A 16111-nucleotide genomic window follows, 5' to 3' on the forward strand; every position below is an offset into this window, starting at 1 on the left:
AGGTGAGACGAAACAGCCTCTACACAAGAGGCTTTATCAGCACAGAAGAAATACTAGTTCAGGACCTCAGAGTGCCGTGCATCTCCATCTTGAAGCCTCTAATCACTTGTTTGAAGACGGTGAGGTGAAGGTTTTAAGCAGGGAGAAAAGATGGTTTGAAAGAGGAGTTAAGGAAGCTATTTTTGTTAAAAAAGAAAGACCTTCTTTAAACAGAAATGCAGGGCTAAGATTCAATCTTCCTGGTATCTATAATGGAATACTGAACCCCTGGAAAGGTAGAGGACCAGGACCAGGACATTTAGATGCTAATCAGGTACTCAGGGTGGTTGAGCCAGGGTCTCAAAAAGACAAAGAGGATTCTAATAGGCCATTAAAATTCTGAATAGGCTACCTCGGTAGATACAAGGGGGGAGTTTCTGTTGAAACAAACAACTCTTTCTACTTCAGGAAGGCTCCTCCCAATGGGCGGGTCTTACAACAGAACAGTATTAATATCGGAGTTCTCGATCTAAATTCTTTTATTGACAATGACTCTTGGATGAGAGTCGAAACGTCTATTTTTTCAAACTGAGTCCAGATGACTACAACTGAAGCTTTTTCTACTATGGAACACGCCTGGACGAATGAGGGATTACACCGACACTGCAATGAAATAGTTCTAATAATGTATGTGATTAAAAGATGGTCTTTGCTCAGTGATAAAGCCCCTCCACGCACTGATAGTGTATATGTTATTTGACACATGTGTGAGTGCTCTGTGCAGAAACATGTGCCTCCTCAGATGTACATTAGGCATGTTTTGTTTTGGAGCAGTGTTTCTCTGCTCCCCTCCCCCCGCGCGCCTCTGCTTCCTCTTTGTCTGCTGCACCTCTCTGAGCCTGGCTCCTCCTGGAGACAGGAGCTGCTCTGTGATTGGCCCAGAGCCTCGGGGGGCGGGCTCAGGGCTGGTGTGTTTGTGTCGCAGCTCAAAGCAGACGTCAGTCTCGGTCACGGCGCACACGGAGAGCAGCAGTGCCGCTGCTTCAGAGACACTTTAGCCGCTTTCTATTCTTAGCATCTTTTAATAACATTTTATGACACTTAAAAACACGGACAGCCCCTTATTTCGCCCTGTCGTGTGAGAAGTATGACTATCTCAGGATCTAAGCGATAAAGGGAGCGCTACGCCCGTGCTTCACTGAGGCCTTTGTTTTTCACGACTGAAGGGAACTTTAGCGCCCCCTGTGCGCACAGAGGAGTATTTTGAGGATAGGGAGCCACAGCGGCCGAACCTGCAGCCTCCCGATCAGCGTGGGACCCCTGAGCTCAGCTGTCCGATGCGGGGAGAAGATGAGTCCCGCTCTGGAAGTGCTCATGCAGGCGGAAGGAACTTCTTATCCCGGGAAAGGGGTGATGCTTGAGCCCTTTGTGCACCAGGTGGGGGGCCACTCCTGCGTGCTCAGGTTCGGAGAGCAGACCATCTGCAAACCCCTGATCCCGCGGGAGCATCGGTTTTACAAGAGCCTGCCCCCGGAGATGAGGAAGTTCACCCCACAGTACAAAGGTAAGAGCACGGGTGTGTGCCACGGGGGTCCTGGGGACCACACATGTCACAGGGGTCCTGGGGACCACACATCTCACCATTACATTTGAACGGAAAACACATGAATAATCGTTATCTCATATCTCATATTGCACAGTGCTGTCATTTGGTGCAGTCAGATGATTCTTGGACGCAGAGGCAGATGCCATAGTTAAAGGGCCTCTCTGCATCACATTCCAGACTGAAGCATCCACATTCTGATACATTTATAGATGGAGACATTCTTGATTGCTCTGCTGCGCTGTTGTGTTATTGAGGCTCCATGGATTCTTGGCTCGTCAGTTTTCTGGACGGACCCCCAATATTCCAGTGTCTGTTTGGACTCAGGAGGCAGAGCTGCTTTGGTCTGGACTTGAAACGGGGCTTTGGTTGCACCAGTGAGTCTGGGGTTTCTGCTCTATCAAAAATAAATGGGAGCACGCATCACTCGAGTCATTCACAAGGCAGTTTTCCACGTCACACATAGCTGCACACACATGCTGTCAAGTGATGGATCCTGTTACTCTTCGCATTGGCCCCTAGTGCGGACAGTGAAGCACAAAGCAGGCCTGACCAGTGTCTTAATAACAAGGTAATAAGTATCAGTAGGATTTTGAGCCTCTTTAAAACAAGACTATTGTGTCTGCTGCTTGTCTCCTGAAAATGTCCTTCACACAACTTTCTTTTGTGCAATTGCAGGAATTTTTACTGCCAAAAAAATGTTTTGGTGAAGTTAACTGTTTTTCTCTGTGAAAATGTCATTGTCATTTTGTGCAAAACAACAACATTTTCTTGGAGAAAAGAGTGTTTCCTCCACCATCTCCACCTAAAGAACATAATCAGTCCTTGTTACATTTCTTAGATGATCGTTAACTTAAACATTTTGGATTTTTGCGGCTTTTCTAAACCTCTGAGCCGTCTTATGTCTCGGAGCATCGTCAGTAATATTGAGGTAACGTTCTATTAAAAGTCGCAGTAGGTTTGTAGATGGTGGGATCCGGTTGAAATCAGTCCATTAGCCCTGCGGTGTAACGGATATGAGGAAAGACGTACGCTGGGACCATATGACGTGGTCCTGCGTGCTCATGGGAACCCAGCAGGCCTGAGAAAGTTCACAAGATGATCCTGGAACACGTATCAGGTCAAACAGCAGCCTTCAATTCGATAAACATGAGCTGTTAAAAGTTAGTTTCACAATTTCAATGGTTGCAAAATGTAACCATAACAACATTACCGCATTATGTAGAAAGGCAATTTGTAAGCAAAACTGAGGTGACCAACCAGAAATCATCATAAAGTAGAAGAAAATATGCGGCAAAATATTTGTTCTTGACTAAAATATCTCTAGGTAAGAAAGTAGTAAAGGAAGAGCCAAAATGATATGTAATTACATACGCAATTTCTGCTAAATAATTTACTAAAAGAAGCGTGTTCGCCAGTATATGCAGTACTTTCTGATCTGTAATTTAATAGCACTTTGTATGTTATGCAACCGTGAAATTGTAATTTTACATTTGGACATAATAGGTAGACATTTCCAAATAATATTATTGGCTACAACAAATGTGTTTAATAGAATAGATGGCATTTTCAAACCATCTTTTGGTTTAAAGCTTAAATATTTTGAAATAAGTCGAGTGTATTTACTGTAAATCTGTGGTACAACAGTACAACGTGTAAATAACCCAAATATAAAATGGAAGTCCGGCATGTCGTCTTTAAATCCTTCAACTGAAATGGGGTTAGGCTCGTTTTTAACAACCATTATCTACATCATCGCCTCATAATATAATTAAACTGGATGTTAAATTGTTCACTTCCGCCCTTTGACCCTGTTTCACGCATGCGGCTCCTTTTGTGTGGACGCAGTGACTCAGAAGTTCCCACACGGACGGCCCCGGTGGATTGATGACGTTGCAGTTTGGAGCACGCTCAGTTTGGTCAGGAAGCCGGGCCTGCTTGGAGCGAGGGGCGCACAGTGATGATGTCAGCACACGAGGGGCAGCGTTTTTAAGATGCAGCGATGACGTTGGCAGCACTTGACTCGGCAAGATGGCCGACGCATTATAGACGTGTTGTAGAGGGTCATGGTTAAGACTAGGTTTTGTATAACCTTGTGGTGGAAATGGATAGGGTTAAAGAGCTGTAGAATGGCGAAGTTACAAGGTTTTCAGTGGCAATAGGAAAACTAGGCTTTAATAATTCAAGTTAAGCAACATATCTGACACTGACATTGGACCTAATGTGAAATGTAACTGTTTGTTTTTCCCACATCCATCATTAAAGCAGATTTAAGTAACAATAGCGCTACTGCTCGATTGTGAAAATACACTGTCAGAGAACGGATCTAAAAGTACTTTTATTGAAACAAGACAGTATAATCGTACTAATCTAACGTCAAAAAATACATTTAAAAAGCTCAGGATTTCTCAGGAGAGTTGTCGTCGGGTCGATGCCGGCAAATGTAGAAATCACAATACTTTTCCTTATTGTGCTTTTTCTTATTTTTGAAGAACCTACGTTTTTATGTATTTTAATAGTTCATTGAAGTTTATCAGACCATTTGATTTTTATTAGTCACTTTATTCTTTAGCTCCTGTAAATGTCTGGACAGTGTCGTACAGACGTTTAGTTCCAGACTGTGAAACTGTAACTTCTCCATGAGGATGAGCCAATGGCAGATACCAGAAAATTTGCACATTGCAGCTTTTAAGGGCTGTAACGATTATTTTAGTGTTTTAGTGTAGAAAGTCGAGTGTTTATTTCTATTGAAAAATCTGAAATTGTGAAATGCTCCGTTTTTTGTTACAGAAATAGTTGCTGCCGTAAATGTCATGAAGTATCAGTTGGTTTTATTTTGATGACAGTCACCTAGTTTGTATGACATCATTGATCTTCACCATTGACTGTCAGCCTCACCTCGTCCTCTGCTTCCTTCCTCTTTCCGCTGCAGCTGTGGTGTTCATTCATCCCTCCCCCTGCACTTTCCATCATACACAGACCGCTATGTCAGGGCTTTCACCACATTAGGATGGGCGGCCCGGCCAAGCTCATAAATTAAGTCGTAAATTTGTCCGGGTCACTGGTCTTCTACCTGTTAAATCATCTGATAATCCACGGAGTGCTACAGTGTTGGAATAACCTATATTTTTTGCCCAAATCTGTTCAATAAAAACTGTTTTGATAAAGTGTTATGATGTACGGGCTATAGTTTATTAAATAGATGGCAATCGTAGAACGTTAAGTAACACAATGTCCTTGTATTAGTTTAACGGTTGATGTTTCAGTTTGATGCCACCTGCTTTGTTTAAACATGGTAAAAGCCTGTCTTGAATATTCCTCCCGGTTACTAAGACATGTGTTTACTCAGAACATTGACTTTGGGGATGAAATGGTTGCTACACAAGATGTTACCCCACTGTTACTTTGATGCTCGGTTTGGTCTCTGTGGAGAAGGGCAATTAGGATGTTTCGTCAGGATGTTTCGAGTAAATCCCACTGAAACCTATTTGTTCAAGGCTTTGTCTGAAGTGGCACCGAGCAACGTTTGAGCAATAGTAGTTCATCTGGTAATAAGTTTTGTCAATGTCTAATGTCTGTCGTTGTCTTTTTTCCTCGCATAATTCCCCTTGCTTCATTCTGATTCAGTCATGTTTAATAGAGACGGACAGTGTTTTATTTAATTTGGAATGGGACAAACCAGTGCTAAATGTGTTTTTTAGCACTGGTGAGTTAAATTTAATGAGAAGCTGTAGTTATAAAAAACAGTTCTACAAAGATGGCAAAGAAAAAATGAAAAAATTGCGGCCAAAATTGAACCAGACAATTTATTACTTATGAACTATGTCAAAATCTTGTGTTTCTTCTTGTGAGAATTCGATCACGTCCCTAGATTTAACTAAATTTGGAAAGAAACTGGGACTAAACCAGGCCTAGACTCAACGCACATGTAATATCCTGCAGCCCTATGAGTATTTGCTAAGTGTATTTGTTCCTGACGTAACTGATAATCCTCCATCTTGTTTTTGGCAGGAGTGGTGTCGGTGAGTTTCGAGGAGGACGAGGAGGGGAACCTGTGTCTCCTGGCCTATCCGCTGCACACGGAGCCCGGAGACCTGGAGAACAAGGACCCGTCGTCAGACTGCGAACCCAAAACCAAGATGCTCAAATGGAGTAACGAGAACTACAGCAAAGAGAGGGCAAGACACGGCCGCAAAGACGACAAACTAGTCAAGTGAGTCTCCTGATAATGTCATGTCAATCCCACAAAAACGTGTTGAAACATGTCTTAGTTTAGGTTTAATTACTTTTTTTTTTTTACATTTTTGGTGCATCGAAAGTAAACGAACTGTAAGATGTGTTGGTAGTTGGTTAAATTAAATTGTGTTTTTCCTTTCTGCTGATAGTTACAATCGTGAGGAGCAGCAGCAGCAGCAGGCGGAGGTTCTCTACTTCAGTCTGGAGAAGAGCAGCATTTCTCCTCAGATGAAACACAATCCATGGAGCCTCAAATGCCACCAGCAACAACTGCAGCGCATGAGGGAGAACGCCAAGCACCGCAACCAATACAGCATCCTTTCTTAAACAAACTGTGTGAAAAGGTGGTTTAATGTCAGTGGTGAAATGAGAGTGTAAATGTGTGGATAAACTTGTGAATATCCAGAGCTGGTATTGGCCTTAACCGACTCCACAGAATTCATCCTCCTGGAGAACTTGACGTGGCGATACAAGGTTCCCTGTGTGTTAGACCTGAAGATGGGCACTCGACAGCACGGAGACGACGCCACGGAGGAGAAGAAGGCCAACCAGATCCGCAAGTGTCAGCAGAGCACGTCGGCCTCCATCGGGGTGCGCCTGTGCGGGATGCAGGTACAGCCTCTGAGCCTTCTATTCTACTGTGGTTTGTCTGTGTGAGTTTGACTAAAGCCCCTCTCCCTCCTCAGGTGTACCAGTCAGACTCGGGACAGGTCATGTTCATGAACAAGTATCACGGGCGTAAGCTGACCCTGGCTGGGTTCAAAGAGGCGCTGTTCCAGTTCTTTCACGACGGGCGGCGCCTGCGCAGAGAGCTGCTGTCTCCAGTGCTGCGCAGACTCCGGGACATGAAGGCTGCGCTCGAGGCCTGCGAGTCCTACAGGTTCTACTCCAGCTCTTTGCTCATCATCTATGATGGAGACCCTCCCCGCAGTCGGCCGCGGCCTCGCGGAGGTGAAGAGGGCGAGGATGAGCCGTCTGACGAAGAGGAGCAGAGCGATGAAGATGAGGAGGGCTCCTGGTGCTCGGGCCCCAGCAGCAGCTCTGGAGCCGGGGGCAGCAGAGGCTCTGGAGCCCCTGAGAGCAGCAGCCCCGAGGTGGATGTGCGTATGATTGACTTTGCCCACACCACGTGCCGTCACTACGGGGAGGACGTGGTGCACGAGGGCCAGGACAGTGGCTTCATACTCGGACTACAGAACCTGATCTCCATCATCTCCCAGCTGGAGGACCACAGCACAGACTAGACTGCACTGAACAGCTGGGGTTTGTTTGATTGTGTGGGAAAGCTCTGCGCTGACCCTGGTGCTCCATGGTGTGTTCACCTGAACTGGAGCCCTCTGTGTGGGACAGGGCTCTGCTCTCCTCCAGAGGACCGGCCCTTTTGGCCAGAGCTGCACTTTTCTCTCAGAGACTTCAGAGTCCGGGGGAGATTTATGGGAGGGTTTACCGCTCCGGCCCCTGTCCCGTCTGATGGTGATTGAAGTTCTCTCTGAGAGAGACGGGCTGTGCCAGAGGAGTGAAGTAGTGTAGATCTGGTGCTTTACCTGTGACACAGTGTTTTAGTGTTCTAAATGCCCCAACAGCACAGCACATTATTATCGGGGAACAGACTGTAAAGCTAATCCTGGCGCTTGCAGCCACGTAGCATTTAAAGGTTACTCTCTGATAAGGACTGGTGTTATTATTGTCCATAAGACCCTGAGCATTTATTAGTGTGTCCAGTGGACATGTGGTGCCAGTCTATTACAGGATTAGAAGAAGGGATTCGCCTTTCTGCAGCTGCGCTCCTGAAGATTTTGCCTATGGACATTTTGAGGGAGATGCACACTGCTCTATTTCTTTATTTGGTCAATATCTTTTTGTGTTTCTCCTTTTCATTCCTCAAAGAGAATCTATTGTTTAAAGACTATAAAATACTTATTTATTTGACTTTGTTTAAAACTGAAATGGAAACCCGCTACATTCCATATGATCCAATACCACTTAATGTTTTACTGACTTGATTGATTTTGTTATTGCCAGAGCCACTAGCTCTCCTGTACTTGTGTGTCCGTGTCTTGATAAATAAAGGCATTCATTTGTGGTAAAAATATCATGTCTTTTTCATTCCTAACCTTAAAGATAGGGAGGTATACTAGGGAGGTATAAATTTGCACAAAAGTTACATAACAAAATGCCAAAGTATGGTCTGAATGGGCTGTTCTTTTGACCTCTGCACTTACAAACGTGCGTCATTGTGTTTAGTATTTCATTATTCTGCTTTGTAAGACTTGGAAGCAGCTGATGGTGGTGACTGGAACGCTTTAATCATGTTAATCTTTCTGTACGCAGCTGAACCTCCCAGAGAGCGGGTCTGAAGTTAAGCAGGAAATAAACAAATAAAGTGTTTGATTAACCTTAAGGAGCACAAAAACATGAATTGATTTGGATCTATATAAAACAAATACTCTGAAAACTGCAGACGGCCCTGCGTATCACCAGAGGCAGCGCACGTACCTCCAGTGGCTCACGGACCACGGTTTGAGAAACATTGGTTTGGATCAATCACTTCAATAAATGAATCATTCAACATTTTGTATTTGATGTAGTTTTGATGAGCCACACACCTTTAATAATTAAATCGGCCGAGCATCAAACATATTTGTTATTAAAGTTATGATGAGGTTATAATGTTTCCAAATTTACTGTTATGAGAGTAAGTACTTCAAACATAGCTGTAATTATTGTCACTCATTACTACTGTGCTAATGCCAACCTGGGCCTAAATACAGGCTTTTGAAATGTGCAGCAGCAGTTTTACCCTGAGGTGGATATAATAACCAGTGTGGCCTGATCGACATTTGGAAAATTCAGGTTGTGTCATTTTCAACGTCGTTCTTAATTCCTCGTACACACCGTGATACTTCATTTGAAACGCAGAGTATCCATTGTTATTTCAAGTTACCAAGTCCACAAGAGGTTTGTATCTTATCTTGCCAAATACTCCATTGTAGAAAATGCAGTAAAGCATTTAATCTATTTACACTAAAATGATAGTCACATCAAACAGCTTACAGCCATATATCTGTATTCACGTATATATTTGGACAATTTCGGTACGATTATTTGAAGCATAAAAGCAGAGAGGCTTGTACCAGACTCGAGCTGAACAGCTTCTTTCACTCTGCAGTCCTTGGGGTCATAGTGTACAATATAAACAGTGCAGGTAAAACATTCAACTTTACCCTTAACCACAGTGTTCTCACTCATCCAGCATAAAATGAACTATATTCATTCATCTTAACAGTTTCCATAAACAATACTTTGCTTAATTCAGTCATACAATTCAGACATGAATACACCTCGGGTTTTCTACAAAACAGACTATATCTATCTCAAAGAGCTTTACAATGACCTGTTATCATTCTACTCATGACAAGTCATGACAAACTGAGATCTAAATAAACAAAATACCTGTAAGCATTTTTTATTCTTAAAAACATACATTTTCTTCACACATAACAAGAATAAAATTGGTCCTAACACGGCGCCCTGTGGAACTCCATGATGTCAAATGCATGTTACTAGAGATGTTTGGATTGTTTGGAAATGTCAGTAACTCATTAATATTTACCTATCTGAATATGCCCAGTACAGTTTTTACTGTTGAAAGTAAGTTGGAGTTCGATTCCCGACTCCAACAATTTACTGCATGTCCTCCCCTCGCTCTCATCCCCCATTTCCAACAGTGAAAATGATTCACCTCCGTAAACGTGTGACTCACATTGAAAGTTAATTCAACAATTGTCATTCATCAAATGTTTAGAATCAAATGTAAACTCCTCCTCCTGACTTAAAAAGCCATAAATGACATTGCCCCATTCGACCTCAAAGATGCTATAGAACCATATCATCCAAACAGAGTCTGACTCTGACTTCTGGTGGTCCCAAGAGTCTCTAAAAGCATATAGTGTCGTGGTTCGATTCCAGCTCCCACAATTTGTTGCATGTCATTCCTTGGTCTTATCTCCATTTCATGCTGCACCGTCCTGTCCAATAAAGCCTATGGGCAAAAAAAATCTTATTTCAAAAAGGAATCAGCTCCTGTCCATGTTAAAGAGGCCGACACAGTCTCTTCATTTAAGACCAGACTTAAAACGTTCCTCTTTGAAATTGCTTATGGTCAGGCCAGTTAGGAACAGAAATATAAACCTACAGTTTCAGCTACGCTGCCCTAGGAGCAACTATGCTGGGGGAAGTATGCAGCTTGAGCACCATCCTCTGCTTCTGACTACTTATTCTATCAAACAATATTTTATATTTAATTTCACTTGCAATTTGTTCTTTGCCTTTTCTTCTTCTTTTCCCACTTCCCCGTTTGGGGGCGGAACAAGCACATCGATGACCTGTGGACCCAGATGCTCCTCGAGTCCATGGAGAAGCGGTCTCTACTCCATATGAAAGGAGTTCAGAACTGGTTCTCCTCCTGAAGAACTGGTTCTCCTCCTGAAGAACTGGTTCCCCTCCTGAAGAACTGGTTCCCCTCCTGGCTCCAGCTCCACTGTCTCTCTCGTCCGTCTGAAGGAGTCGGATCTCTCCTTCACTGTGGGACTCCTCCAGGTTTCTACTTTTCTACAAAGATGTTTGGTAGTTTTTCCTGGCCGAGAAGGAGGGTCTAAGGACAAGGGACCCTGGGACATTTTGTCTAAGGGCACGGGATGCTGGGACGTTGTTCGAGTCCCTATGAACATTGTTTAATCTGTTTTTCACCTTTGCAGAAAACTGCTGTTGTGATTTTGGGCATCACAAAAACAAAATGCATTAATTCAATGCATTTTGAGCTTCATAACAAGCTTCATAATTGGAGATTACCTGTGGCCTGATTGCCTTTTAAATCATGACAGACATGAAAGCAAGTTATAGAGATAAGTTAAACAAACTGGTCCAGGCATCAAACCTGTCAATAACAAAACCAGGAAGATAAGTTTAACTTTGATATAAGAAACAATGTCCTCGTTTTTTCCTCATCCTCGCTTATGACTGCCATTTGTTCCACCCCTGCTGACAAAATATTCATTCAATTATGCCACTTAAAAAGGGAAAAAATGGCATTGTGTCCATAGACTATATTTCCCAAACTACAAATAATAATGAAATAAAAATCAAATGTACAGTTTTTGTGAGTCGCCATTGAAACAGTTAAATCTTGACTGAAACAGTTGAATCTTGCTTGCTTATATTGTTTTATTTCTTTATTTTGATAATTGGTGTGTGGTTACTGTGACGTCATTGGAAATATGAGGACATTATGTTCCATGACAACAAAGAATGCTGCTGCTGCTGCTCCTTATGATCAGATCTAATAATAGTCATTTACTCCCACATGCAAACTCCTAATGGCACGAGGCTGGAGGCATATTTAGTTCAGTCTTTTTCATAACTGCCCAAATGCAGTTCATAGAAAGGATTATATTGTGCCTAAATATGCACAATGATCTGAATAAATATTGGAGTACATTAGATACAGATGTGAGCTTTAAGAAACTTTTCCTGCCCTGGCTTATGACACAAACATGTAGCTTACTTTCACTTATTAAAGAGATGATGCTCAATCTAGAAGAATATCTTCTGCAAGTATTAAAGCTAAACAAAAATTATAAATAAATGCTCAGAGTAAAGTACAAAAAAGTACAGTAAATAAGAGTACAAATGTATTTGGTAAACCACAACTAGTTTAACAGATTAAAATGGACTTTTAATGTTGATCAATATATTATTCATTACAAAATGTACAGCTTATATTCAGAAAAAATAAATAAAAATGAGCTTAGCTTCCCAATGAGCAATCACTGATCTTAAGTTAACGTAATCAGACAGGAAACACACAGGAAAATGATGCTTAAAATCTGCATGAAATCACAAATATGAGGGGCAAACCAAAATCATAGCCTATCCCAGTGACTTTGGGCCTTAGGCGGGGTACACCCTGGACAGGGCCCCAATCATCGCAGATTTAACACAGAGACATAGACAACTATTCACTCTCATTTTCATTCACTAGGGACAATTTAGAGTTTCCATATTTACCTAACACATGCATGTCTTTGGACGGTGGGAGTAGCTGGAGAACCCGGAAAGAACCCACGGTAACACGGGGGGAGGACCCACGGTAGCACGGGGAGAACCCACGGTAACACAGGGAGAACCCATGGTAACACAGGGAGAACCTACGGTAACACGGGGAGAACCCACGATAACACGGGGAGAACATGCAGACTCCACCCAGAGAGATCATGTGACGTTGGTCTGGCCCACGATCTCTTTCTTGGCCGCTTGACCGCTCTGAAATGCAATGACACAATTTCTTTTTTTGCTCTATATTCTGCAGTTGATTGCTGTTATAAAATGAAATGATACCAATCAAAATACAATCGCACAACATTAACACATATTATCTTGGTTCTGCTTTAACACACTTCAAAGCTCATTCCAAGCCTGGATACACATGTTTTGGTCTTCTCTGTACCAGCCTCACTGTGTTGTTGTGATGTAAGAGAGTTCATGGTATCTTCTGTTACGTAGGAACAAACATGAAATATGAAGGCCATGCTGTAGGGGTCAAAGTTCGCCAGTTATATATATTTGTGACATCATCTGACACGCACCTGTTTTGGCACAATTTAACTCTCTGGAACAACATGGACATGTGGAAGTGATAGAGGCAGAAATAGTATTGTTTTAAACTGTTGACTTAAACATACCATCTACCCTTACATTAGAAATAATACAAAATAAAAATGAAAGACAAACTATTCTGGTAACAAAACACAAGTATCAGTCCACTAAATTATTTTGTCAAGTAAACCATTTCTGAAATATCTGTAGTTGTTTCTACCCCTAACGTTACTACACTGGTTCCCAACATTTATTTTCTTTTATTGACGCCATGCTGCCCACCAAAACACATCACACCATCAAAAATGTTCCCAACGAATTTATTTCAGACAGCTAAACAGCAGTTGTAGTATTTTTTGTTCCCACACCCAATTTCCAATTATGTAATTTTAATATTTATTTTAATGATTACGGTACCTTGATAATCTGACCCTCTGACCAGACACAAACAAAAACTGTCCCCAGGTTGAGGGTCTCTGCTCTTCCGCAAACCACCACGACTCCCCTGATGCTACAACTGCAATCCCCATGAATGTAGAACAACGTGTACATGTCTGGAGCTGGGGAAAGTCGTAAACAATACAATGGTGCTTCACGTTTTTTTTCTTTTTTTTTGTCTTTTTCAGAACGTGATTTTTCCCATGAGACTATAAACCAGGACGATGGGGCTTTTTTACTCTCACACACTCCGGAAGAAGTCGGACTGCAGACAAAACCGGAGTCACTGTCAAGTATAAAAACAAACTCTTTTTTTAGAATAATTATAAGAATTCCAAATCAACCGCACTGGAAGAATGTTAGTTTAAGACAAATTTAGTGAAAAATGGAAGGAGATATTTAGCAACAGTTGTAGTAGTAGTCGCTGGAGGCAGTAGTAGTAGTAGTTGGAGGCAGTAGTAGTAGTAGTTGGAGGCAGTAGTAGTAGTAGTAGTAGTGGTTGGAGGCAGTAGTAGTAGTAGTGGTTGGATTTAGTAGTAGTAGTAGTAGTGGTTGGATGCAGTAGTAGTAGTAGTGGTTGGAGGCAGTAGTAGTAGTAGTGGTTGGAGGCAGTAGTAGTAGTAGTTGTTGGAGGCAGTAGTAGTAGTCGTGGGAGGCAGTAGTAGTAGTAGTGGTTGGATGCAGTAGTAGTAGTAGTAGTGGTTGGATGCAGTAGTAGTAGTAGTAGTGGTTGGAGGCAGTAGTAGTAGTAGTTGTTGGAGGCAGTAGTAGTAGTCGTGGGAGGCAGTAGTAGTAGTAGTGGTTGGATGCAGTAGTAGTAGTAGTAGTGGTTGGATGCAGTAGTAGTAGTAGTAGTAGTGGTTGGATGCAGTAGTAGTAGTAGTGATTGGATGCAGTAGTAGTAGTAGTGGTTGGAGGCAGTAGTAGTAGTAGTAGTGGTTGGATGCAGTAGTAGTAGTAGTAGTAGTGGTTGGATGCAGTAGTAGTAGTAGTAGTAGTAGTGGTTGGAGGCAGTAGTAGTAGTAGTGGTTGGAGGCAGTAGTAGTAGTAGTGGTTGGAGGCAGTAGTAGTAGTAGTGGTTGGAGGCAGTAGTAGTAGTAGTGGTTGGATGCAGTAGTAGTAGTAGTAGTGGTTGGAGGCAGTAGTAGTAGTAGTTGTTGGAGGCAGTAGTAGTAGTCGTTGGAGGCAGTAGTAGTAGTAGTGGTTGGATGCAGTAGTAGTAGTAGTAGTGGTTGGATGCAGTAGTAGTAGTAGTGATTGGATGCAGTAGTAGTAGTAGTGTTTGGAGGCAGTAGTAGTAGTAGTAGTGGTTGGATGCAGTAGTAGTAGTAGTGGTTGGATGCAGTAGTAGTAGTAGTAGTAGTGGTTGGAGGCAGTAGTAGTAGTAGTGGTTGGATGCAGTAGTAGTAGTAGTAGTAGTAGTGGTTGGAGGCAGTAGTAGTAGTAGTGGTTGGATGCAGTAGTAGTAGTAGTAGTGGTTGGAGGCAGTAGTAGTAGTAGTAGTGGTTGGAGGCAGTAGTAGTAGTAGTGGTTGGAGGCAGTAGTAGTAGTAGTAGTGGTTGGATGCAGTAGTAGTAGTACTAGTAGTAGTAGTGGTTGGATGCAGTAGTAGTAGTAGTGATTGGATGCAGTAGTAGTAGTAGTGGTTGGAGGCAGTAGTAGTAGTAGTAGTGGTTGGATGCAGTAGTAGTAGTAGTGGTTGGATGCAGTAGTAGTAGTAGTAGTAGTGGTTGGAGGCAGTAGTAGTAGTAGTGGTTGGATGCAGTAGTAGTAGTAGTAGTAGTAGTGGTTGGATGCAGTAGTAGTAGTAGTGGTTGGAGGCAGTAGTAGTAGTAGTGGTTGGAGGCAGTAGTAGTAGTCGTTGGAGGCAGTAGTAGTAGTAGTGGTTGGATGCAGTAGTAGTAGTAGTAGTGGTTGGATGCAGTAGTAGTAGTAGTAGTAGTGGTTGGATGCAGTAGTAGTAGTAGTGATTGGATGCAGTAGTAATAGTAGTGGTTGGAGGCAGTAGTAGTAGTAGTAGTGGTTGGATGCAGTAGTAGTAGTAGTGGTTGGATGCAGTAGTAGTAGTAGTAGTAGTGGTTGGAGGCAGTAGTAGTAGTAGTGGTTGGAGGCAGTAGTAGTAGTAGTGGTTGGAGGCAGTAGTAGTAGTGGTTGGATGCAGTAGTAGTAGTAGTGGTTGGATGCAGTAGTAGTAGTAGTGGTTGGAGGCAGTAGTAGTAGTAGTAGTGGTTGGATGCAGTAGTAGTAGTAGTGGTTGGATGCAGTAGTAGTAGTAGTAGTAGTGGTTGGAGGCAGTAGTAGTAGTAGTGGTTGGAGGCAGTAGTAGTAGTAGTGGTTGGAGGCAGTAGTAGTAGTGGTTGGATGCAGTAGTAGTAGTAGTGGTTGGATGCAGTAGTAGTAGTAGTGGTTGGAGGCAGTAGTAGTAGTAGTGGTTGGAGGCAGTAGTAGTAGTAGTGGTTGGAGGCAGTAGTAGTAGTGGTTGGATGCAGTAGTAGTAGTAGTGGTTGGAGGCAGTAGTAGTAGAAGTGGTTGGAGGCAGTAGTAGCAGTAGTGGTTGGAGGCAGTAGTAGTAGTAGTGGTTGGAGGCAGTAGTAGTAGTAGTGGTTGGAGGCAGTAGTAGTAGTAGTGGTTGGAGGCAGTAGTAGTAGTGGTTGGATGCAGTAGTAGTAGTAGTGGTTGGATGCAGTAGTAGTAGTAGTGGTTGGAGGCAGTAGTAGTAGTAGTGGTTGGAGGCAATAGTAGTAGTGGTTGGATGCAGTAGTAGTAGTAGTAGTGGTTGGGGGCAGTAGTAGTAGTAGTGGTTGGAGGCAGTAGTAGTAGTGGTTGGATGCAGTAGTAGTAGTAGTGGTTGGATGCAGTAGTAGTAGTAGTGGTTGGATGCAGTAGTAGTAGTAGTGGTTGGATGCAGTAGTAGTAGTAGTGGTTGGATGCAGTAGTAGTAGTAGTAGTGGTTGGAGGCAGTAGTAGTAGTAGTGGTTGGATGCAGTAGTAGTAGTAGTGGTTGGAGGCAGTAGTAGTAGTGGTTGGATGCAGTAGTAGTAGTAGTAGTGGTTGGAGGCAGTAGTAGTAGTAGTGGTTGGAGGCAGTAGTAGTAGTAGTGGTTGGAGGCAGTAGTAGTAGTGGTTGGATGCAGTAGTAGTAGTAGTGGTTGGAGGCAGTAGTAGTAGTAGTGGTTGGAGGCAGTAGTAGTAGTGGTTGGAT

At 42.9% G+C, this 16111-nt stretch overlaps 1 protein-coding gene across 1 annotated transcript; it reads left to right on the top strand.

Annotated features, from left to right (window-relative positions):
* Positions 1-1046: 1046 nt before the first annotated feature.
* ip6k2b (inositol hexakisphosphate kinase 2b) lies at positions 1047-7910 on the top strand. The gene is made up of 5 exons (XM_072452704.1): positions 1047-1543; positions 5594-5795; positions 5968-6131; positions 6255-6430; positions 6505-7910. The coding sequence occupies exons 1-5, from the start codon at positions 1330-1332 to the stop codon at positions 7060-7062; spliced, it is 1314 nt and encodes a 437-aa protein (XP_072308805.1). The 5' UTR covers positions 1047-1329; the 3' UTR covers positions 7063-7910.
* Positions 7911-16111: the final 8201 nt, after the last annotated feature.

Source organism: Eucyclogobius newberryi, unplaced genomic scaffold (genome assembly GCF_026437365.1).
Source record: "Eucyclogobius newberryi isolate DKJ021-1_F unplaced genomic scaffold, fEucNew1.0.hap1 SCAF_19, whole genome shotgun sequence".
NCBI lineage: Eukaryota > Metazoa > Chordata > Actinopteri > Gobiiformes > Gobiidae > Eucyclogobius > Eucyclogobius newberryi.

Excerpts from the sequence above, each read along its gene's own strand:
- ip6k2b (XM_072452704.1), top strand. The coding sequence starts at position 1,330 with ATGAGTCCCGCTCTGGAAGTGCTCATGCAGGCGGAAGGAACTTCTTAT. Across the intron at positions 1,544-5,593 it reads GTTCACCCCACAGTACAAAG|GAGTGGTGTCGGTGAGTTTC; the intron begins GTAAGAGCACGG and ends TGTTTTTGGCAG. Across the intron at positions 6,132-6,254 it reads CAAGCACCGCAACCAATACA|AATTCATCCTCCTGGAGAAC; the intron begins GCATCCTTTCTT and ends CCGACTCCACAG.